General features: G+C 41.3%; 1 protein-coding gene and 1 long non-coding RNA gene across 18 annotated transcripts in view; one reads left to right on the top strand and one right to left on the bottom strand.

The window, feature by feature from the left end:
• Window positions 1-18906, bottom strand: part of mybpc1 (myosin binding protein C1) — a 54612-nt gene extending 35706 nt beyond the window's left edge. The window contains exons 1-7 of one of the 16 annotated variants that reach the window (XM_088645946.1): window positions 18557-18906; window positions 11507-11542; window positions 8871-8915; window positions 7124-7168; window positions 4019-4072; window positions 2732-2782; window positions 1656-1694 (exon numbers count right to left, since the gene is read on the bottom strand). In XM_088645946.1, coding sequence (XP_088502072.1) covers window positions 1656-1694; window positions 2732-2782; window positions 4019-4072; window positions 7124-7168; window positions 8871-8915; window positions 11507-11542; window positions 18557-18581 — 295 coding nt within the window. In that variant the 5' untranslated portion in view covers window positions 18582-18906. The remainder of the gene's footprint in view (window positions 1-1655; window positions 1695-2731; window positions 2783-4018; window positions 4073-7123; window positions 7169-8870; window positions 8916-11506; window positions 11543-18556) is intronic. The other 15 variants (XM_088645940.1, XM_088645942.1, XM_088645944.1 and 12 more) reach the window with 15 other exon arrangements.
• LOC148655362 (uncharacterized) lies at window positions 10722-21006 on the top strand. 2 transcript variants are annotated; one of them, XR_015941251.1, is made up of 4 exons: window positions 10722-10839; window positions 11364-11512; window positions 12615-12659; window positions 19566-21006. It is a non-coding gene; the product is annotated as an uncharacterized LOC148655362 (long non-coding RNA). The 2 variants fall into 2 exon arrangements; XR_015941250.1 differs by having other exon boundaries at window positions 19563-21006.
• Window positions 21007-24810: the final 3804 nt, after the last annotated feature.

The following is a 24810-nucleotide window of genomic DNA, read 5'->3' as shown; positions in this document are numbered from 1 at the left end:
AGCAGCACATGTAAAAAACTGAATATGCCTGTACGGTGTTGTGTGTCAGCTGTCGGTGGTCAGAAAATGACACAGAAACTTTCACAGCTTAGGTAGATGCTGACTTCAGAGAGCCTTCAGAGAACTATTGGAAACAGGCCTTGGTAGAGGAAAGCTGCTGAACAACCCTGATGTGATATGTAAGTGCCCTTATTGATAATATATTTTTATGACTATCGCCAGCAGCCATATCCCACTGAAGCTAAGCAGGTGTGAGCCTGGCCAGTACCTGGATGGGAGACCTCCTGGGAAAGCTAAGGTTGCTGCTGGAAGAGGTGTTGTGGGGCCAGTAGGGGGCGCTCACCCTGCGGTCTGTATGGGTCCTAATGCCCCAGTATAGTGACGGGGACACTATACTGTAAACAGGTGCTGTCCTTCGGATGAGACGTAAAACCGAGGTCCTGACTCTCTGTGGTCATTAAAAATACCAGGGTGTTTCTCGAAAAGAGTAGGGGTGTAACCCCGGCATCCTGGCCCGAAAATTCCCAGTGGCCCTAACCAGTCTTGGCTTCCTAATAATCCCCTCTATGAACTGGCTTCATTACTCTGCTCTCCTCCCCACTGAGAGCTGGTGTGTGGGGAGTGTACTGGCACACTATGGCTGCCATCGCATCATCCAGGTGGGGCTGCACACTGGTGGTGGTGGGGGTGGTGGTGGAGTGTCCACAAAAGCGCTATATAAGTGTAAGCAATTATTATTAATTATTATCTTATATGTGATTTAAATACCAAGCCATTTTTGATGCTTAATTGTATTAGCTGTATTATACAGTACCGTATTATAAGAAGAGGGATGTTTGGAATAATAATTTCCAAAACTTTTAAAAACTTTGTCACTGCAGAGATTTCTCTACTTTCCTTTATGTTTTTGTATCTCCATTCTGCTCTTACTCCACTGGGTCAAGACAATACGAAACAGAGCCCCAGAAGAGGGCCGGTTGGCCACCTCGCTGTTACTACATGTTCGTGTGCTCATCTGAGCTGGCAGTGTGGATGCTGGACAGCACAGATTCCTTTCATTGAAGTTAAGGATGTTTCCTTTTTCAACATGACTCAGACAATTCTCAGTTCTCAGGGCTCGCTTTGTGAAACAAGGGAAAGCAACTCTATTTGACTGGGCTAGAGTGAAGAACAGCTACCACTAACTTGACTTAAAATGAACTGTTCCAAGAGTTAATTTAAATTAATAGAGCCTTCCTGTAACAGCCTTAAAATCCAACAGGTCAGTAACAGAAATGCATATTTCCTGTGCATTTGTTCCAAATGTTACATCAGCTTAAAGTGGGTGGATTTTTTTTTATTAACTGCTTAACCGATCAGCACCTAGTACATCTATTGTGATATTACAGACTTTTCCAAATCCAGACCCTTGAAAAAGTGAAATAATGTTCTTTTACCAAGAATTAAAATACAGAATCTTAAGAGAAAAGTTATGTGCATGTAATTAAATCAACAGTCAGTACAAGCGGAACAAAAGAGGAAATATCACTCTATTAATATCCTGTTAGCAGATATTCAACGTCCATTGCTTTTAATGATCGATGCTTAGATCAGGCTTCTTTGCTAAAAGTTGACACACGGTAGAGTCTGGGATTAACACAGATCAGTCTGCTTACTAGGAAACTCATTGTTCTTTTGGGGGACATTGCCATCATCTGTGAGAAAAACAAAGCATAAATATAAAGACTTTTTAAAATGCTGTCAGACAGAGATGTGCTCTTCTCTCGCTGTGCCAGAGGACAGCATTCCTGTTCTTAAGCTGCATGTACAGTACTGTGTCTGCGCATGTCCATTTCAGCATGACAGTCCCTGTGACCTGAATTTAAATTCTCAAACACTGGATCAAAATCAACATGGACACATAATTCCTCACCAATTCATTTTTCTTTAATAAAATGCAAAGGCGCAGTATTGAATCGCTTACGATAGTGAGCATGTAGTGACCTCCATACTTCTCAGAATTTAAACTCGGTTTGAGCGGTCCCAAATAACGAGAATATGGAATGAACATGAATAGAAAATGACAGGTGGCATATATAGCAAAGACAAACAGAAGACATTCATGCTTGTATACTACATGTACACGTACATGTGTATTTAATGCATTATTTTGCATCTATATATGTATATGAATACGTTCATTCACATATAAATGCCATGCATGTATATATAGATACACATACTGTATTGCATGTATTCTATGATATACATATATAATAGAAACACAAACATGGTATTAGTATTATTACATCTAAGCTAAAAATCTATTTATAGGCTGCAAATTAGAATATTTTGTGGATCTTGTCCACAACTTCTTGAAGTTTTTTTCCAGAAGAACTGTTCCTTCAGTTTGGTCTTGACACATAACTTCATCATGTATACTTTACTTTTAAAGAAAAAAAAAACTATATATATTTTTATGAACATCCTTTCAAGTTTAATATGATTACCTATTACATGTCTGTTCACAAAGGATTATGGCTTGATTAAAGTTCAGATTCAGTGCTGAACTGATTCCAGTGAATCTGTGTGCGATCCCTACTCAACGGGTTGACTGTATCTTTTACAAGGATATGGTGTTTCCAGTGCAATTTCGGTAGTTTGAGAAACTGCTGTTCATACCCTGGAGATGCTACAGGAATGAGAGCACAAGGAAGAATGGAAACAAAGATAATGGCTCCTAATTACCAACCTGGCGGTGGCTGAGGCGATGGAGTGCTTGCTGCAAGATCATCCTCTTTATCTGCAACAAAGGGGGTGGTTCAGTCAGAGGCTTTTTGCTGTCATGTTAACGTTAGGTCACTCAGTTCTGAACCCAGCACCACAGAAGAAGTGACAGGAACCAAACATCTGGCCATGAGATGAAAGCTGTGGAAGAAGCTTCTGAACAATGAGTGTGGTTGTGACTTAGCATGAGGTTATGACTGGCTTTGTGGAAGTGTCACACTATGGAAGATGTCAAAAGCAAGGCTTTGAAATGAGGTTCATGCTGTAGAAGGACAATGATTTCATTCTCAGGAGCAGATAAAAATCTCGTGTGCGATGTATATTAGATACGAGACAGTAGTCCTAGCCGACAGTACATATAGTAGGCAATCTGTATACTTAAATAGAAACATCAGATGAGAATTAATTCACTATTAATAATTGAGAATTAACCACAACTCACTACTCTATTCTGTATGACAGCAGCAGAATACCAGTTCTACACCCATCCCCCTTTTCCTGTGCTATTTTCATGTGCAAATAACCACTGTGCACAGCCTATAAACATTTGGTTTAGGTACAGTATGGAACTTTGCAGAGCTGCTTAACTGAAGATTTAAATACACATTGCAGATTCTAGTTAATATTTCATCAAGTGACTATGCAACACCCTGTAACAAACAAGATGTATTTTTAAAGCTGTATGGTGAATCACCAACATAGAGAGCCAACTAAAACAGGGCCTGAAATTCTGTGGGGACCACATTTTGGATAGTTGTCTTTTTACAAGTAACAAGCCAGTACAATTTTAAGAATATGACTTCATATAACTATGAACTATGACTATGAATTCTTCGAATTTAACCAAACCCATGACTCTATGAACCTGAAGCCAGGGAAAATCGTCAAGCAGAAAGCTACAGAGCCCACGACCTTCAGGATGTAATCGAACGCTGAAGAGTATCATCAACAATTTCGGCTCCCTAGCTCCCAGAGCTCCCAAGCTGACAACAGCTCAGCTGTTTCCATGGTTTCTGGGATTCCGCCCTGCGCCTGAACCTTCCAGGAAAAACAATCATGTGTCGTATTACAGCCCTCCGCGGAGGGAGTGGGGTGTACTGTAACTGCTCCTAAAAACCAAACCTGAGGCTTTGAGCCAGCATGATCATGTATGGCAGACTGTTGTGAGGAACAAGGCCTCCCAGATGGGCAGGGGAGAGCTTGAAGGACATCACCTCACACACACAGCCAAAAGGGTAGACCAGGTTCAAACCTTCCTGTGGTGTTGGGGGTGTAATAGCCACAAGAATTTCATCCTCTTCCTTCTCTGCAAACACAATGTGTGCTGAATAACAGGAGCTTCACATACAGGTTAAACGAAGAGAGGCGAGCTAACGTACAGTATAAGGCCTGTCCGAGGACACTGAACAGTTGGAATTTTAACATAATGGTAACGTAGTTCAAGTAGGGAGCTGTGTCAGCAGGCGTAAGCTGCAAAGGAACAAGTAAAGGTTTATTCCTGCTGAAAAGAGAAGAAACGAAACGCAACATTTCGGCCGTGGAGCCTTATTCGGGTGTGAGAGAGAAAAATTGGCAGTTGATAAAGCGTGGGGTCAATAACATGGGTAGGGTATCCTCTGTTCATGAAAAAAAGAGTGCGTTTTGAGGGCTTGGTTTTGGAAATCCATGTCGTCGCTGCAAAGTCGTCGGAGCCTGAGGAACTGTGAAAAGGGGAGAGAGTGTTTATTATGTGTGGGGTGAAAGCAGCTGTACCGTAGCTGTGTGAATCTGTGTGTTTTTGCGGACGGAAGTAGTGAGTTGTGGGTGGTTAATGGATAGGTTTATGTCCTGAAATGGAAAAGTAGTGGAAGAGATGCTTTATTTATCAACTGCCGATTTTCCTCTTCCTCTCACACCTGAAGAAGGCTCCATAGCTGAAACGCTGTGTTTCTTTTCTTCTCTATTCACCATGGAGCAAACTTTTACTTATTCATAAAGGTAACAGTGTACTCAGTCTTCATGCTGATACTAAATGCTTTTGTATGCAACAGCTATATATTGGGCTATAGTTAAATAAGAATCACAATTTGCATTTCAGGACACACTCTTAAAGCAGAGCATATCACACAAAGATAGTCAAGAAAACTGAATATATTCTAAATAGGATTTACAGCACAATTGCTGACATTTGCATCTCATATTCTCAGAGACCCCAAACTTCCTTTACTGCTAAATGCACATAATTTAAAAAGAAACTTTTGTAATAAAAACTAAATATCTTTTTTTTGCTTGTAATTATTTTAGCTGGAAGCAGAATTAACCTACTATAGATGACAACTGCACATGCAGACACTGGAAACTTAAGGGAATGGAAACTCCACTAATATTTAATGTATTACTGTTTGCTTGACCTACCTTTTATAAATAAGGATGTGGTTCTCCCTTGGGAAAAGGAGTAGATCTCAACACATGCAATGTGAGGAACTAGTCCATCAACAGAAATTAAAGAACTCTTTTATTCAAAGACATACAGTAGGTTAATTTCCAGCCATCATTCTGCAAAGGACAAACCAGAAAGGAATGCAGTTATACAGTATGTGCAAAAACACAAAGAGAGGGTAATCCAGTGTGTTTCCTTCCAGGGAAACTGCTGCACAGAGGTTAGGACACAGGCACACAACTCACAGTGTCCGGGTTACGCTCAGAAATCAGTCAGCTCTGACTGTGCTTTCACACAAGGTTCTACCAAAAGACAAGCACAGCTATTATTCCAGACAAAACAAGAACGTGAAAATTGGAGACACGGGTGACTAACGTTAATTTAATGTTTAAAGTACTTCAGTTCAAATAATCTATTTGCAATGACTTCATAAATATCAGGATTAAGTATGTTTCTTCTTTTTTACTTCAACCCAAAAGGACCTGTTAGAGTTGCAGTCTGCAGCCTGGAATGGGATTCGTGGCTCTTCAGTATCAGCCTTCCAGATCATTGTAATGCTGAACTGAGTGATCGTCCCCCAAACATCCGGGACCTTTAAACGAATCAAATCAGGACACCACATTCTAGTGTGCACCTGCTGAACGTTATTTCCACCACATTTCTATTGGGTTATATTTTATTCTGGACTCCCTTTATTGTGCCTGACTGGCTATGGTCTGGGAACAGTCAAACAAACGCTACTGCAGCTCATCTTGACATGTCTGACCGCAAGTCTGCAGTCTGTGACATAAAATCCCTTACTGATATTAAAGAAACAACTTACATTCATCAGATATCAGAACACAGAAGAATAACCTCTTTTACAGAGGTTGGTGTATAGATCTTCAGCGTTAGGCCTTGAACTGTTCACCTGATTACGAACTGTACTCGTAGCCATTTATTGATGTAAACGTGCCCTATTTTTCTCAGATTGCTGAACTTTGCACCCTAATCACATCAATATACTGCGTATCACTTATCGCTGCAAGAAATTCTCAAAGCTATCAGGAGAATGACCTTTTCTGAAGTAGATGCACTGAGATATTATGGAGCAACAGGGTCTTTACTGTAACATTCACAGCCTAGTAGCATACACGTAATATATGTTATACTGTATAGATCTACACCAGGCTATACAAGTAGCAGGTGCTATCTTTTGGGATGCCTGTTCACTGGTCTCTGAGCCCTAGATGCCACACATCATCCCAGCTCATCCACCAGGTGTTCGACGGGGCACTAGTCTGACCATGAGGGCGTCCACGGCATCACTGTCACATTCTCAACTTGCAAGGAAGGTGGTGTTACACAGACCGCAGGAGGGTTTGCGCTGTCCTGCTGGAATGTCGTCAGGACAGGATGGGCAGTGGGCGATGACCCAAGACTTGACCAATACGGCACTGAGCAGTCGAATCCCAACCCGTCACCTTGCCTGAAACAACGGCTGCTTCGCCTCGTTCTCGTTGGGCTGCTGTCACCGAGCTGGCGAGCTCAGCTTGCGGCGCAGTGGAGCTGGCAGTGCAGTAACGATCAGATGGAGCGTGATAACGCGCCGATCTCTGTGGAGTGTCGCGACTGGGGGTCTCCCGTCAGGATCACGGCCCGTCATGCGTGAACGGTGTTTGGATGTAACGTCTTGCCAGGTTAGAGATGTTTGGCTGAGTGACGGAAACCACTGTTCTTGTCTTTCCTCTCTGGGTTTTACTCTCTAGATTTTCACCAGGCTAGACTTTCAATAGGTTGAATTTCCTCTATGATATATTTACTTATAATTCTGTGCTATAATACACTTCACGGAAGCATTGACTTAAATAGAAGTTTGAACTGAAGTGCAGCCTGTTTAACTTACTATATCAATTCAGTCCGTTAGTAAGTTCAATGGTAAGGCACATGTTTACTTACCAGAGGCGCTAAAAGGTGCATCATCCTTTAGCTCTCCTGCTTGCTCTGTGCATCAAACACATTTCTTGGACTAAAGCTTGGCAAGCTCCAGACACTACAGTGTATGAGGCACTCGTTAGGAAATAAAGCTTGAATAAATGCCTGGTGAAACGCAGGCCTCTCTTGTTCATTAAGCCTGGTTTATTTGTCAGTATGACCCTGCATCTGTTACAAATTGGTTATCGGACGCGATGTGAGAGACAGGAGCAGATCTGCTCTGCCTATGGGGGGATTGAGTCCTGGTGGCTCATGGACTTAGAATATACTGAGCACCATGCCCTCAATCAGGGGGATCCCTGTCCTGGTCCTGGGGACCCCCACCCCTGCTTGATTTATCACAGCCTCGCTCCTTCCTTAACTGAGCCCCAAAGTCACTTGGTGGGAGTTTTTGCAAGTTTTTCATGTAAAGGTTGGAGGCTTTAAGTTACTTCAGAAAAAAACAATAGTTAAAGGGCCAACTCCTAGATGTTGAGGATCTGTTGAGGAAGATGATGAGGTCAATTAAGGGCTAATTATTTAATTGACCGGTCCCACACATGCCTGTCACCTGAATGCAGTCCCCTGGGAGGAAAAGGGGGGGTCTGCAGTCCGACCTGCCCTGTGCATCTTTGTGAAAGCACTGTAAATCGCCATGTTGGCGCAAACTCACACTCGAGTTCCCACAGAATGCAAAGTGATGCGGCCCTTCCTGCTCACTAGTCACTGCACTGACTAATGTACTCTGATATACGAGCGAACAAATAGAGGTTGTGCAGCAGACATTTCACCACAGAAATATTCCAAGGTGATCCGCATGCAGAGTTAACAAGTAAGTTTTATCTCCCTGAAAAACCATCTCGAAATCAAGAGCAATAATTCTATTGGATTAAACGACATATATTCACAAGCCTGCTTGTTTACAGTTTCACAGGGCCACAACACATCACTGGATGTTTTGTTGCCTCATTCTGAATCATAGAACACCGTGCTGCATTACTGGAAATTTCATCTCTTTTGTGATGTTACTGTGCACGTTTTATGAAATGCACTAATCAATGCTACTGTAAGTCTTTCTAACTCCGATATATGAAAATAACGTTTTAAGGGCAGTTGCCCTTTAATTGAGATTTGAGGTGAAAAGAAAACCAACTCCTGCTGATGATGAAGTAAATGTGTTTTATTTGTTTCATCTAAATACATGTGTGTCCATTTACTGTACGTGCGATATCACACACTGCACAGATCAATCACCACCAACAGAATATAAAGGCTCCACCCCCACCTTCGCTTGGAGATGAAGGGACAGCTTTACATACCAGAGATGAAAAATCAAACTGCATTTTCAGTCTGTATTTCCTTTTTGTACCTCATACACACACAGAAGTGTGGAAACATGTACTGTAGCAGGCCTACATTGATCAACACAAATCATCAAAGCTATTCACAGAACATAGAAAGAAGCAAAGCCTACATTACGTGCGCGAGCATGTGCAGTTTTTGAAAAAAAGTCATAGTGAAAAACTGGGACTATGCTAGTTCAGGAGGGGAAGGAGTCCAAGGGAATAACATACAAAAGGTGAGCAAATAGAATGCACACAAAGAAAAACATCAGACAAGGACAGGCAGGAAGGGAAGAAATAGGAGGAGACACACACATAGTGGTCAGTGTGGTTGTATGGTGCTCAGTGTTATTGCCGATGAAGACACAGCACAGCAGACTCTCACCAACCTGGGGAAGGAGAGCTCTCGGGTGGGGTTTCAGATTGTTCTGTAGCTACGTATGCAACAAACACAGTTTGTTTCACACTGGTTTCAATATCTTGTCTTCCTTTCCTTAGTACTATATGCAGACATACATTGTTTTACAACAGTAAGACCTCAGTGATGGAATCTGCAGATGGGACACAAGGTCCCCGGCTATGTCTATTTCACTCGAGCCATGGCGTACGATTCCAACGCCTGACACACATCACAGCACAGCGAAATTGCAAGTAGGCAAATTTAGAACAAGAACAAAAAACAAGGACATGAAAATGAAATATTGTCTGAAAAGTACTGTCTATGAGCGGCAGAGGTGATGATGTTTGTTCTACATATTTATTTAATGCTGGCATGAAAAGCCCAATACTTTTAAGTAGTTTTTTCTTCAGCTACAGGATTTGTACAAAAACAAATTGCTACAGCTATTAATTGTGGATATGCCTTTATTAATGTCTTATAAGCAGTTAATTAGGAACCACAAATATATCCTTTCACACACTCTGTATGAAAGCAGTCTACTCCATGCTTAAAATGGAAGATATATACAGTATACAGTATATTCTGTATATACCGTATTCAGTATGTATCTTGAATACTTATATTTGAGATCCAAAACAGACACCTGACTGTAGTCTATTTATCTACTGGCAAACAGCAGGCAAATTGCCGAGCTTCCAGTGGTGGGGGCAGCTAACCTGTGTGACTCATAGGTTATATATTAATATAGATAAGCTATAGTAATGATATCCTGTCACTGTCTCTCTCATCTTACTGCACGTCTTAAAATGGAGAATGATTCTATTTACTTATTTCATGTGCGGCTTTGAAATACATTTACAGAAGATATTATACAGTGCACAAATAAACGACTGTCACCAAAAACACAGATCTAATCCACCTTTATCTGGAGACGATGGTACTGCCTAACATACCAGTCTGTGTTGAATGTGAGAAATACAACTACGTTTTCATTTCAATCCCGTTAAACAGTCATGTATACTTTTTGATTTCCTTTTTTTACTACATTAGGATTTCAGTAGTTGGTTTAGATCTTAATGAATGCAATAGAGGGGCTAAGTACAGTGTGTAGAGAGTACAATATTTAACCTGACTCACCCAGCTGAGGGAGTGGCAGCCCAGCTGTGAGGATAAGGCTCACTATTGTGAGGAATGAGCTGGGGAGCTGCTACAAGTTTGTAGATGGGGAGGTGAGAGGGATGCAAGAAAGATAAATGAAGGGAAGTCCAGTCTTACTGTATATACAGTAGGTACTGAAGGTGAGCAGAAGTTTGAGAAGTTAGGGTCTAACCTTCCTCATGATCTCTTAAACTTTGCAGTTCACTTAAACTCCAAGATTCATTTGCTAAGATTCCTGATAGGTAAACAGGTTCCTGTCTATAGTTTTTAAAAATAAGACAATCTGGTTCCCTGGGAGGCCACATTAGTGAATTATGAATACATTTGATTAACTGATTCATCAATAATACTAACTGCTGTAATCAAAACCTAGCCACAGCTTCTCAAAAGGTATGTTTATATATTACTGAGAAATGGGTAACATTAATACAGTAGCTACTTTTATCTTCCATTTGAAATCATTCTCATCGAAGAAGGATTTTTATTCAATGCAAACGGATGTTCTCCATGTGAAAGTGGAGGAAGCACTAGTAAGTGTTCAGTGCCCCCTGTGCTTCAGAATGTGCATCTTGCTGGAGTGCCATGGCCTTCAAGGTCAGGGTTACAAGAGAGGGCCAGATCTGACATCAGCGCCTACTGAATAAAATGCCATCACCCTTGTCACATGTCACGTCTGCCAGCTGTGTCAATAAGCTGGGATCACTCAGCTCACATTCCCTCTGGCCTCCTGAGGAAGGGAATGTGAGGATTCCTCCAGTTCGGACCCCAGGAACTCCGGCCCTCGCTGCTGTTGAAGCTGAGTGGGTGACAGTTCGGCCTGACTCCTTTTTAAACTCCTTCTCTCTGTCTTGCTTTGCTTAATTTGATTTATTTTTGTTTCTTTCAAAATGAGTAAAGGGGTGATAATAATAACAAAATAGAAGACTGTCAATGTGCTTTGCTCTAATGTTTAACATCTGTGTTCTGAAAATTACCTAATACAGCAGTTATTGTCCATTACTGTTGTTTTACTGAACTGCATACAGGTATGTGCATCTCTACACAGAGGAGATACTGAACAAAACGATTTTTTCTTTCCAGGTTTGTAAGTTGCAGAAAAAAAACCAGTGATGGTGTAGGATGCAACTGTTTTTCCCCTAATTTTTCTTTGCATAACTGACCATCCCCTTATGGGGAGACAGGCAAGAATTTGTGGCTTGTGGGACAAACAGTGGTCACAGATTGAACATGCGATTTAATAACAGAAGAACAATTGGAATGGTGATGGTGACTGAAGAATTGCAATTTTCACTTGAAATAAAATATCGATTTTTCTCATTCCCAGGCTGTTCCCTGACCCGGATCAGCACTACCTCCATTTCCTGAAACTCACTTGTCAGCTGGTGCTGCAGGTTACAGAACTCTGTGTTTCAGGAGGAGGGGGAAGGTCTCAGGGGAGGAGCTGACCGAAAACAGATCATCACTCACCTTCAGGTGTGGCGCTTGGCTGCTCGTCTTTTCCATCTGGAAGAGAAGGAGAGGTTGTGAACACATACTGATGGCGTCAGCAGAGCTTCCTGATTTAATGCAGACCCTGATTTGTTCTTATTCCTTTACACTTGTTTTAGTTCACTAAGAGCTGCAGGAAACTGATTAATTGTCTATTTGCTTAATCTGTGGTGGCTGACACACACATCATTTTCTTATAATATTTAGCTAACCCTAGATGAAAGTGGAGCAGAACAAACGAAATCATTAAACTTTGTAGACAATTCACAGACATCGCTCATTAAAAGCATATTGTAAGTATACAAGAACACTTTATGGCTATTGTTTCTAAAACACCTGTTCTGTAAAAAGTATTGAATCCTCCATGAAGTTCATAACCTGAACATAAGAATGTCATGTTTGCAAATAAGAGAAAGGTCTTTCTTTAGTCCATCTAAAACTTACTCCAGCCATTTCTTAAAAGTGCTCAGAGTTTACACCTCAACTACCTGGCTGGGAAGACAGCTGCAGACGCCCTCAACTCTTTGTGTAAAAACATTTTACAATCTCCATCTCAAAATCATTTCCCTTTTAGCTTCCAGTTGTGACCCCATGCTGTTGTTTTACTGCTGGCTGCAAAATATTTCCTGGGGTTTGCCATACTGATACCCCTAAGGATTGTATAGACTCAAATCTCCTCTCATTCTCCTGTGTCCAAGGCTGAAGAGATTCAACTCCCTTTACTGTATGATCAGTACCCAAGAATTGCTTGAGACCAGAAATCAAATGACAGAGGCTAAATGAACTATTTGACATGATAAAGATGATACTCTGATTGAAGAAAGAAAGTGAAAGAGAACAGCAATTTATTCTAGAACACGAGAGTTCCTGGTTGGAAATGTTGTGCAATGAAAAAAATGTAAGAGGACAGTCTGTTTCCAGTTTCATTTTGAAATCATCATTTTAAAATAATAGTGACAAAGCACATTCCTCATCCCTAATACAGCTGTTAAACCTAAAAGGCTACCGATTATTTCTCCCAGTGAAATTCCACTGCTCAGAAAGGAATAAGGAATGTGGAGTCATGTGTACAATTTTCTTTTCTTAGAAAGCATGCATGGAGATCGAAGCTAGACAGAAGTCAAAGAAGGAGGTAAGTATTACAAAGTGCGGAGTTTGAACCTGTTCTTGCATCAGAAGTCAATTAGCACAAGAATGATGATGATGATGATGAAGGTTACTATTATATCCTTTCACTACATAACATGTTTCTGCGCACTCCATACAAAGCTCTTTACAGGTAATGGATATACCCTCCACCACCACCAGTGTGCAGCCCCACCTGGATGATGCACCAGTACTCTCCCCACACACCAGCTCTCAGTGGGGAGGAGATCAGAGTGATGAAACCTGTTCAGAGATGGGGATTATCAGGAGGCCATGACTGGTAAAGGCCAGGGGGAAATTTGGGTAACACACCTACACTTTTCGAGAAAGGCTCTGGGATTTTTAATGACCTCAGGAGTCAGGACTTTAGTTTTGCGTCTCATCTGAAGGTTGGCACCTTTAGGACCCACACAGACCGCAGGGTGAGCGCCCCCTACTGGCCCCACTAACACCTCCTCCAGCAGCAGCCTTAGTTTTTCCCAGGAAGTCTCCCATCCAGGTACTGACCAGGCTCACACCTGCAGAGCTTCAGTGGGCTGCCAGATGTGAGTTGCAGCTAATGGGAAGTACAGTAGCCGTTGGTGAAGGGCCAGCTGATCGTTGACAGAGACGAACGCGTATGGCCAAGGTTTGATTATTTGTAAGATGCCTGGTGCATATCTCAGTTTAGATTCTAATATAGTGAGAGCTCAAGTGTTAAGCAATTGCAGAAAGAGAGGAGACCATTCAGCCCATCTTGCAAGCAGCCATTCATGGCATCTAAATTCACACACATGGCTCTAGTAGAGTTCATGGGGTGAATTAATAAAAGCAATTCAAGCCACGTTTGCTGTACTGTCCACTCTCTTCATTTGGCAATCAGTGTAGCATATAAAAGGAAAAGGAGTTTCTGGATACAGTGATACTGATGCCAACACAAAAAGGAATATGCATATACTAATCCATAGATTTCTCTGTATCAGGTTTTGTGTGTTAGGCTGCACTCTTTTATCATATTGACTGACATATCAATATTGACATATTGAAATTCACCCTGAAACAACAGACCAGAGAGCACCCCTCACCTTCGCACTGCCAAAAGTTAAAACTTGTTTTCTCACCTTAGCATATGAAAAAAATCACAGCAAAGAAAATCTGAAACTTCTGTAGAAACCAGCTTACAAAGCCTCTTCCAGACCTTCGAACTGCATGGCTGTACAAAAATAATTCTCCACAAAACATTACATTGATTTATCATAACAGCCCCGTGACAATCACAGGTTTCGTATTTGTCAAAGTTTCTCTCAATTCATCTCGAATAGAAAATGCCGTGTCATTATTCGCAAATAAACGATCGTTTTCTGACGACAAAATCTCGAAAAAATACTTTAAAGTTCACTAGCCACAATACTTCCTCAAATTATAAAAATGCCCTTAGTTAAATGCGCTACTGGCTAATGAGTTGTAGAAAAAGATTTTTAAAAAGGTGGTTTCTTTATGTGTTCTATACTGTATCTCAAATGAACTTTCACAGTTCAAATCAACACGTGAAATAAATATAGTAATTAAAGAGCGCTACCTAGTGGCCATTGCAGCTACTACAAGTCCTTTACGCAGCCGCAGTGAAGACCACCGTTTTGCGGACTGACGTCATTGGTGTCCTGAGTCTCAGAGCTCCCTCTCGCTTTAGTGTCCCTGCCATCTTATTTTCCAGTTCACCTCTGCCTCTGCTTAGGCAGTTCTCCTCTGTAGGTTCCACTGTGCCGCCAGCACACCCTGCCAGATTCTTCGGTTTCGTTGTTAATGATCTTAAAGAATAGTTTGCATTGCTGTTGCATTACCTAAAAAATATGAAGGATGCTACTGTGGACACAAGCTCCCTTTTTAGACTGGCAAAATGGCTGATGCAATCTTCAATCTTTAATCCCTCTCTCTTAGCTTCCAGTGAAGCATTTAGAACTCAGTGTGCGGGATGCTATGTTAAAAACCTACTGGCCCACTGCATGACTATGGTATTGTTTTACTTCACCAGAAAACCCACTGGACTTCAACGAGAGGCAGGTATTTTTAGCTGTGCTCCTGTGACAGCCATAGACAGATGCAAATTGCTTTTGAGCGGGGACCTTATTCAGCTGGGGTCTAGAATGGATAAATTGATATTCAAGCCTGACAACACAAATGCTTTTGTGATTCTTTCAGCTGCTTCATATATCTACAGTTCCTCTGAATGGTCTGCAATCTAGTGACAAGCACACAATGTAGATTTTATTGATGGTCTGAAGTCTCAGAGGCTCTGAAATCTGAGGCTGATTTCCTGTACCCCAGTATCCGAAATGAATCTGGTAGCTGGAGTCTAAAAGTAAATCGATGTGAGGACGTGTTAGTTTTTATGGAAACTCTCTCTCCAGCTACAGAAGGCTGGATCAGTGGAGACTGGTAGTGCATGTGACTGATACAGCTCTTCATTATAAATTATGGGCGGGAATAAGGAGTCTTTACAGGCCTCCCATCAGAAGGACAGGACAGATGAATAAAGCTGGTACTATAAACCACCACTAGGTTTAAGAATACCTGAAAAAACATGGCATAAAAGTCTCATCCGATCACTTGATCATAATCATTTGCTTGAAAAGATGGAAGCTTTTGGTACTGATTGTACATTGTACATTTCATGAATTTTAATAGAGTCTTACTGTACGTGTTCATTTTTGGCCCCACGATTGTTTTCTCCCAACCCAAAGAGATGCGGTTACATCCACAGGTGTCACACAAGACCATAAATCTTTCATATTCCTCATATCCCATGCATATAACAGCTGCTCACAGCATTTCTTATTGCCATTTCCAATTAGCATACTGTAAATAAAACAGGCAAACAAATGTATTCATCGGTCACTTCATAACATCTTCACATGATAGTGACTATTTTTCCTACGAACTACCCTTCCTCACTTCGGAAGCCCTGCTACCACAGTGTGTACAGTATCCTCTCTGCACCCCTGTATCTCCAGCACAGCCAGATCAAACTACCCAGCAGGAAGACCCACACCCACATATCCTTCAGCCGGGGAGAAGCGGCTATCACTGAAATATGCTGAAACTGTTCCGGCCAGAAGCACTGATGTTCGGTGTTCAGGTTAAGTGTTAGGTTGGCCCTTGATATGCCCGTGTCTGGTCATAAAGGCATCTTGATATCTCAAAGTAACATCCTACCATGTTGTTTTAAAGGAGACACAAAATGTGTAGGGCCTGTACTTTTTAAAGCCCTACCATAGTAACTTTGTAGCTTGGTATTCAATATCTAAATGCATACAGAACATGCAATGCAGTATTGTGGGGGTTTTGGCACATCATCAGAGTGGTTCTGCCATTAGAAGAATTCTGTCAACTGAAGAGCAGCCTGTGCCTCATAGACAAGAAATAGCTCATTTAAATCTCGACTATGTCATTCGCTGACCATGACTGGAATTTCCGTGTGGTCAGCCCCACTTGAGTTGGGGGGCAGGAGTTAACACTCTATTCCCGGCTTTTCACCTGCGGGGTACCTGACACCTCTGCACTTGCAGTATTATTATCAGACAGAGGACTTCAGCACTCCTGCTGGCACTGCAGGCTCATGGGGTCGCAGAGAAATGGACAGCCTGACAAAGAGCCCGGCCAGTGCATGAAGGAGGCTGCCATCAGCTCTGCAGGGCTCCAGCGAAGGTTTCAGTGAGTTTTCATGCTCCGTGGCCATGTGCCAGTCTGCCCTGTTTCAGTACGAGCATGGTCAAAACAGCTCTAATTTGGATGAGCTCCTTGGACTAACAATTTATGAACTACCACATGGGCTAGATGAGCAGAATGGGCACCTGTTGTTGGCAGCTGTCCTGACGAACTTTCAAAATTCTGGGGAGTGAAAGTGGGCTAAACCCAAACAAAGACAAATATCTGGCAGTTTCAACTAAATAAAAATTAGTGAGTGAATGATTACACACCCAGTTCCATGGAATAAGACCAGAGAGTCTTAGGTTCAATCAATTTGACAGAAAATTTACATTTCCCAGTTCCATGGAATAAGACCAGAGAGTCGTAGGTTCAGTGAATTTGACAGAAAAGATAAATTTCTCGGAAGGCTGCTCTGTTATTTAAAACAATGGAAAATGTTTAATGTCTGTGTGTGAGTTGGCCAATAAAGAAACAAAAAGAACATTTAAAAGCTGGACAGCTGTCTGTGTGGAGTTTGCATGTTCTCCTTGGGTTCATACAGTTTTCCTCTGGGTTTTCTGATTTCCTCCCACAGTCCAAAGACATAATACAGGGTTAATTGGCTTCTACAAAAATCCACCCTGGTGTGAGTGTGTGTGTTTGTGTCTGTGTGTGCTCTATGATGGACCAGTGCACCAGTGTACCCTGCCTTGCGCTTGCTGGGATTGGCGCCGACTCCCTTGTGACCCAGAATTGGATGAAGCAGTTAGAAAATGGATGGATTAAAATAGCTGTGATCAAAGGTATCACATAGATGTCTGTCCTAATCCCTATTGCTCTTCGACAGCCTGCTGGATGGCAGAAGAGATGCGGCAGTGAAAACGAAACACGTCTGTAATTCCTGAGTCTGGGTAACTGACAATGCCAAAGACCGGGACCCATTCCATTTGCTTACTGCAGCTATTTAGGGAGTTACAGATTCAGCCAAGACAAGCTGCCATCTATCATTTCAGAAAGCGAGCACAAGCCGGGAAAAAGGACAGTGAAGATCAGAGGCTGTCAGCACTCACTTCTTAATGAGCCTGCAAGTGACAACTGAAACTGTGTAGCTACGTGGAAGAAACACACAGACTGAGAAATGCTTACAATATCTTCTGCCATGGCACTAAGGACATTGTAGCTTTTCCCAGGAAATCTTTTGCACGACTTAAAGGACAGCCTGGGTCTCCCACTATTCTGCAATATGACAATATATCCTCACTGCAGTTGATCCATCAACAGTAACATCTCCCTTTTCACAACTGGCTTGAAACACAAGGCCAGTACATCACACCTGGTTTAATGTGTAGAGACTGTTAACAGAAGTAATGCCCACTCATGATTGTAAGAAGGTTATCCCGGAAATGCAACCGTATAAATCAAGGAGTTAAAAACAACAGTCTGTTACATCAAATCAGCAGACATTTATCTTGACTTCTTTTTGCACACCATAAATAGATTTTTCATCAAGCTAATGGAGAGCAAATGCCTTAATATGTCACCCACTTTTAAAACAAAGCAATACCTCTTTATTATAGAAAATATAGAATATGAAATCATTAAATTTTAAACACAGTATCAAGTGAAAAGATGTTTAATGTATTTTAACAAATCGATATAAAAAGCTTTGCTTTGATTAAAATGGTCTGCCAACATGCTTTGATTAATATATATTGCAGCAAGTTTAAATATCAAATGTTTCAAGCAGTAATATTTGTACCAGCTGAAGAGAAAATGCAGCGAAGGACATAGGAGCACATTGATGTGTCCTGACATGTCCCACATTTTGGCAGGAGAGCATAAACTCTTGCTCTGTGGTGGCATGGGTGTGAGGGAAGTAGCTGAGTGGTGTTGTTTTCTCTTAGCAGCGTGAAGTCAGAGATGAACTTGAGCTGCTACAAAAGATGCTCTTTTTGTACGATGAAGAAAAGACACCAGCAGGTCAATGTGTGCAGCCCATGTCGTGTACTCCAAAATCCTTTTCAACGCTGCCAGTGTGTGTGGCCTTAGTTTAGTTCTGCACAGGTTTTTAAGGGATCTGCCATCCAGCTCTCAGCCTGTATGATCACAGATAATGATCTTTTTCAGCATTTTAGAATTACTGCACCCTCATCATGGCATTCCATTCTTAGATTTAGATTTTTTTCCCTCTGTGTAATGAAAATGGGACAAACTTACCAGGTTTCTTGGTGGGTTCTGGCATTGCCAACTCTATCCCCGAAAGAGTCTGAACGCTGCAAAGGCACAGTGATTGTGAAAGCCTGGGTCCGGTGGGCTTAGCTGCGGTTCAAGATCAGATCACAGGGGGAGATGATCCCCCCTTCTTTATATACAGCAGGCAGCTGGCACCTCCTTCCTTATTCAAGCTCGGGAAGATGGACATCGCTGGGCTGCCCCATCCCCGTGGATTATCCGGGGAATCCTTTCTGGTCTAGCAGCACTGGTGGCTGCTGGAGGTCTTTGCTGGGCACGGCAACATTAATTGACTAAATCAGACGAGAGCGAAAACATTAACTGTGAGAGATTCTTTCTAAGCTTCATTAAAACATACTGTTAACTCCTTTTAAAGTGCTGGTGCTAAGAGGAGCACAATGTGGGCATTTATGCAGTATCATGTGTCCTCTGTGTTATCTGGTGGATTAGTAAAATCCAAATATAGTGTTGAAATGTGCATGGGAGCTGCGTTCGGACAGAGAGAAATGGTTATGCCAGGGGAGGTTTGCAGTTACTCAGTTACTCTGAGTAACATAGAGTATACCCAAAGGAATAGGGAAAAGGGGAAAGAGAATCCATTAATTAAAAATTCATCCATTAAATTAGTTGTCATTCTGTGCGTGTTGAATAATTCAGGTCAGGTCTGCAGTCAATGCGTTTTCCTTAAAATACTTCAATCGCGAAAGTTCCCTGTCTTCTTTACCTCACCAAATCTGAGTAGCTAAACTCAAACTTCACCTTCAGATGCCAGGTGCACAAGGTCAGTACTCTGGTTCCGAAGGCGGGTCAGCACTGGCAGGCTGTTGGGCATCACTGGGCTCTGGGGGGAACAGTTGGCTGTGAAGAGGGTCAGGAGAAATCTGTGGCACGTCTGATTCCAGATGTGTTTGCCAGGGAAAAAAAAAAACGGGATGCAGAGTGAAGGGAAAGTGAAGGTTTTCATGTTATTTTTGACACATTTTTTTCCCAGCAGGCTGTTTTCATTCCGAGAAATTTGAAACGACGGTCATTTGCACCACAACAATGGGAAAGGCATTGAGTGGCATTGTTAGGGTGCTTTGGATTGTGGTACTGTCACCATCCAGCCCAGGAGAACACAGAGCTGCAGGCTGCACATTCTGAAGAAGCACTCTGACTGATCTCAACAGATGTCCTCTTCTATTCTGAAGAAGGAGAGTAGTGCAGTAAATGTAAAACTCCGTTTAGGAATGTGTACTTCATCTCATTTTGGGCATTGCATTCATCAAACAAATAGTAACTGTTGAAATGGAGTTTATAACGAAAGTCCAGGAGGGATGACAACAACCAAGCTCAAAGAGACTCAGCTGTCAGTAATTTGCAATAGCTCCTGACGATCCATTCCTCTCCCAAACTCTATAAATACCTACGAGATCCCAGCCTCTCTCTCTTGCATGTCTCTTGCATCCCAATTCCTATCTTCCCCTCTGCAGCTGCCCCTTGGTCAACCTGCAGGGGGGTCCTGGCCTCCTTGTCCTCTGGCAGGGAGGCCAGCCCTCAGCCAAGCAGGTTAAGCCACAATTTTGCTCCATGATGCTTTCGTCTTGGGTGTTGTCATTCCTAGCGAAAACAGTTACAGTACATGAGAAAGATTTTAAATGAGAGAAGACCCACTGTCCCATTTGGCATGTTTAGTAGTTAGTTACTAATTGATTTAAGGATCCTGTCGTTTCCTGAAAGACACCAGGGTATCAGCTTCAATGTCATGGCTGGGTAGCTTGTTCCAGACTGCACCTTGGGTAAAGAAAGGCCTCCTATTCTCACTTTTAAATGCACTTCCACTTAGTTTTCACCTGGGTCATTGTAGTTCATCCCCTTCAGCCCCAGAATGCATCTGGTTTCTCTTTTCAGGACAGACTCCAGCTCAGCAATATCTTTTTTATAATGTGGTGTCCAAAATCATGCTGTACCAAACTATACACATCTGAATGAGGGCTGACTGAGGCATTGCACGATTTTAACACAGCAGCCCAGTGTTTAAATGATAAACATTTAATCATTTATCCTTATATTCTGTTTTACCTTTTTATATTTATTCCTCATTGTGTGGAAGATATTGATGATATATAAACAACTAGATTTTTAAATAGCTTTTTCAATCTCATCTTTCCTATTTTTTGTTTTTATCTTTTTATTTGCTCCCTGCACATAACACCCTGTGCTTGTCTTATTAAACCTCATCTGCCTGTTTTCCCAGTGTTGAACTTTATCTAAAACGTTTTATTTTTTTTTTCTACATTGTGTAATCCTTCTATTTGGGTATTGCCTGCAAATGTACTAATTTGGAATCTAGATTATATATATATTAAAATATATATTATATATAGAAATTAAGGAGAGTTTGTATCAAAGATGATTGTGTTACTCCACTAAATAAAATGTAAATAGTGTCGCCACATTTTGTAATTCAATTTACATCTCTGCTTCTGGTTATTTATTCTTTTCATGTAAATGCAAAACTAATGATCCCAAAGTCATGTATTTTAGAATGTGTGGAGACAAATGATATGACTGAAACAGTGACCTACAGTACACCTGCTACTGTACATAAAGGAATTCTGTTTTTGGTTGGATCCTGATGGCTGCACTTGTGTAAAAAGTCCTGTTTGGGTCCATTACTTACGTTTCCATGTGTTTTGCAAAACTGTTCCCTTTTTTTTTCCTTTCATCTAAAAAAATACAAACTATTGTGAGAAAAAATGCATCCTTTGGAAAAACATGGTTTTCTGACTGCAAATGGCAAAATCTAAACAAAATTATGATGAATTAAATAATTTGCATTTCAGTGGCTGAGACACAAGTCCTATAAACATGAATCTGCTACATCTGGGAAAGAGTTATTCCAAGTGTTCCTGGCCAACGCGATAGTCATAAACTTTCTGAGATTCTCTGGTGATGCATTTAAAGCCTGAATTTAGAATGGAACTGCCCACCTTGTTTTAAGCCACTTCAATCGACGTTCTTTCATTATGTTCTTTATTTAATTCAACCTTATTTGATAGGTCTGGCACACAAAAAAGAGGCATTTGTGACATTTAAGACTAGTAGTACTTATGAGTTTTTAACTCTTTTGACCTTTTAAGACTTTTTGCAGTTAATCAGCCCTTAACTTCCACTTACTTTGCTAGAATAATCAAACAATTTCTTACTCCAAGAACCATAGACTTCAAGAACGGTGTGAAAACAGTATACTGTATCTCACATTGTGCAGCTTCACTCGCCCATCCATTCGCTTTCCTACTGCTGTATCCAGGTCAGGGCACAGAGGAGCCGGAAACTATCCCAGCAAACAACAGGCACAAGGCAGGACACACCCTGGATGGGACACCAGTCCATCACAGGACTCACACAGACACACACACTCTCACACCCTGGATGGGACACCCATACATACACAGCTACACACACCCACACCCACATACATACACCCCTACACACATCCACACCTACACACATACACACAAACACACCTACAGACACGTACACATACACACCTACACACACCTACACAAGCATACACACACATCCACACCTACACACACCGGCACATCCACACCTTCACCAGAACACACATACACACAAACACATTTACTGTACACACAAGTGCACACACCCACACTTACACACGTGCACATTCACATGCTCATAGAGTCCGTTTAGTGACACAACCTAGCCATCATGTGTTTGCAAGCAGGGAGGAAATCGGAGCACCCAGAAAACCTGCAGGGCTATGGGAAGAACATGAAGAACATGTTTCCTTCTGAACCTTTCAGGGCTGTTTATCATACAGCTTTGCTATAGTATGGATTTCATTACACTGGACACAATAAATGTCTGTCTAACTGGTCTGGAATCACTTTCATTTATCAGGTGAAAGGTTGTAAATGGCCGATGCACGACAATAGCCATAGAAGGTGCTGGGAGCCATTCCTTATCATTACTCCTTACTCAATTCCACTGGGAAAGATCAAGGCAAACGAGAGGTTTTCATTCCTCCTGGACTCTTTCATCCCACCAGCCACCAGGGCTTCGGGAAGAGGTCTGTAATTAGGAATGCATTTCCTTTGCACACATCTTCATCAAATATTCATAATACTTATTATAACACAAATACAATGCTTATTGTTTTCAATTTTCTTTTTATTTGCTCCATCTTAGCAATGACTGTAATAATCAATAATTATTGATGCACACATTATAGCGAAACATCATTAATGTGAACAAATCTCAGTAGAATATAGTCTACAAGTGCATGTGAATGACTAATGGAGTCTTCCTCACTCGTATGAAATTCTTTTCTCAGTTTGCTTTGTTTGAGAGGTTCATTTGTTGGGACTCTGTCTCCCGCCCGCGGTGAGACCAGGGGTTTGTGAGACTTACAGTACTTTCACAAAGTTATCGATTGTGTGCTTGATTAAAAAATGTGTAAAGGTTTTCTATACCGCCGATGAATTTGTTTTGTTACTGAGATGTGAGGAATTGGGACTACTTCCCCTTTAAAGCAGAACAAACACGATGTACCAGTTCTACACATTGCTTTGCTCTTCCTTCACTGCTCCTATGTCTGAGCCCCCAGTGCTGTTTTTTACAAGAGGAAGAAGCTTTCTCTTTCTTAAGGCTGTGACACACTTGAATTAAATGACAAACAGCAACTGCACATCAGTCGAGAACAAAACACAGGAAAAGAGAGCCTGACTTTTCATCCTCATAGTCAAACATTTAGTGTCTTGGGCTCTCGCCTCAACCCTGAAAGTTGAATTGTAAAAGTATTTTTTTTACCCTTTGGACAGGCGATGTGGCTCAGATGTGCACTACTGCAGAGAGTCTGAGCTGCTGTCACACAGAATTGACAGGGCTGTACTGGAAATTTTCCAGCTGCCTGTATCTCCCCTCTCCTGGAAATACTGTAGGGACTCCTGATTAATGACCTGCTATGGAGGACAGTTTAGCAAGCATTTTTAAAATCTTCTCTTGTAGATTTCAGTAGATGACACGAGCAAAACAATGAGTTATTCCTCATTCCTTGTTTTCTTAGGTATTTACATGCATGAATAACATCTGTAGCCTTATTATTAACCTCCAGCACTAAAAATACTATTTTGAACATACAGTATTTGACAGTGAAGTCTGCGAGATCCATTTTAAAAGTGAAAATGAAGCCACATCATTCCAAATGCATTCAGAAGCTCCACACTACAAGATTCAGGCATTTTGACTTTAAAATCATATTTTAAAAATATTTTTTGTCTCAAAGCAAACAAATATTCTGTGCAATATTTCAAACATTTTAGTCCTATTAATAATCATAACTAATACTTCATACAAACAACAAGACCAAGCTAGGGGTCTCTAGTGCAGTATTATGTAATTTGTTTCACAGTTGATTTCTAAATCTGTAACCTTTATTGGTAGCAGACATCCAGGGCTCTGTGGAGGATTCCTACAGTCCATATATAACTCGCATCAGCTCAAGTTAGAAATGAGTAGCTTAAGGCATTGTCATCTGGGACTCTAACAAAACAGGAACAAAACAATTTGGAAGTGCCTGGGGTGTATGAGCGATAGTGTCATTGCTTTGTTTTAAGTACAAACTAATCAGTAGGAGACGTCTGAAATGGTTGAACTAGAATGATACACATCCATTCTAAGCGTTTTTAAGCGTTGTACCGCCACCTACTGGAAAAGCCTGGGAAAACAAAAGCAGTCTGCTCCAGCCCCTGTGTGTTAAGCTTTAGAAAATCTTTTGTTTAAAAGGCTCAGATAAATTACGGCATATTTCTAATATTGTAATTAAAAACAGTATCAAAGCTGTTTCTTACCAGATTTTCATCTTAAACTACATTATCTATTACAAAAAAAAAATCTGTCACCTCCATTAACGTCCATTGTGGAAATTGTAGTTTCCAATCATTTCAGTTTGTGAGGGCTCTTAAAGCCCTTACTCTTTCTCAAAGAGTTTGACAAGGCCTCTGTATGTTTCTGTTAATTTTTTGAATTATGAATCTCTGTCACCCATGCCATGTTTTTATTTTGTGAATATTTTTGGCCTTAGCCAGTCCCTGAGGGTTGGGTCCTGTGACAGTGTGTCACTGTAATCAGAAAAGCATGTGCAAAGCTATCTTTGCCACCACAAGGCTGTACCTTGCCAGAGAGCTCTTGAAATAGCACAGAACAGGCAGGATAGAGAAAAGAAGACAATG

The sequence above is a fragment of the Lepisosteus platostomus genome, chromosome 9 (genome assembly GCF_059453375.1).
Source record: "Lepisosteus platostomus isolate fLepPlt1 chromosome 9, fLepPlt1.hap1, whole genome shotgun sequence".
NCBI classification, from domain to species: Eukaryota; Metazoa; Chordata; class Actinopteri; order Semionotiformes; family Lepisosteidae; genus Lepisosteus; species Lepisosteus platostomus.
This window is presented reverse-complemented; position numbering and strand designations above follow the sequence as displayed.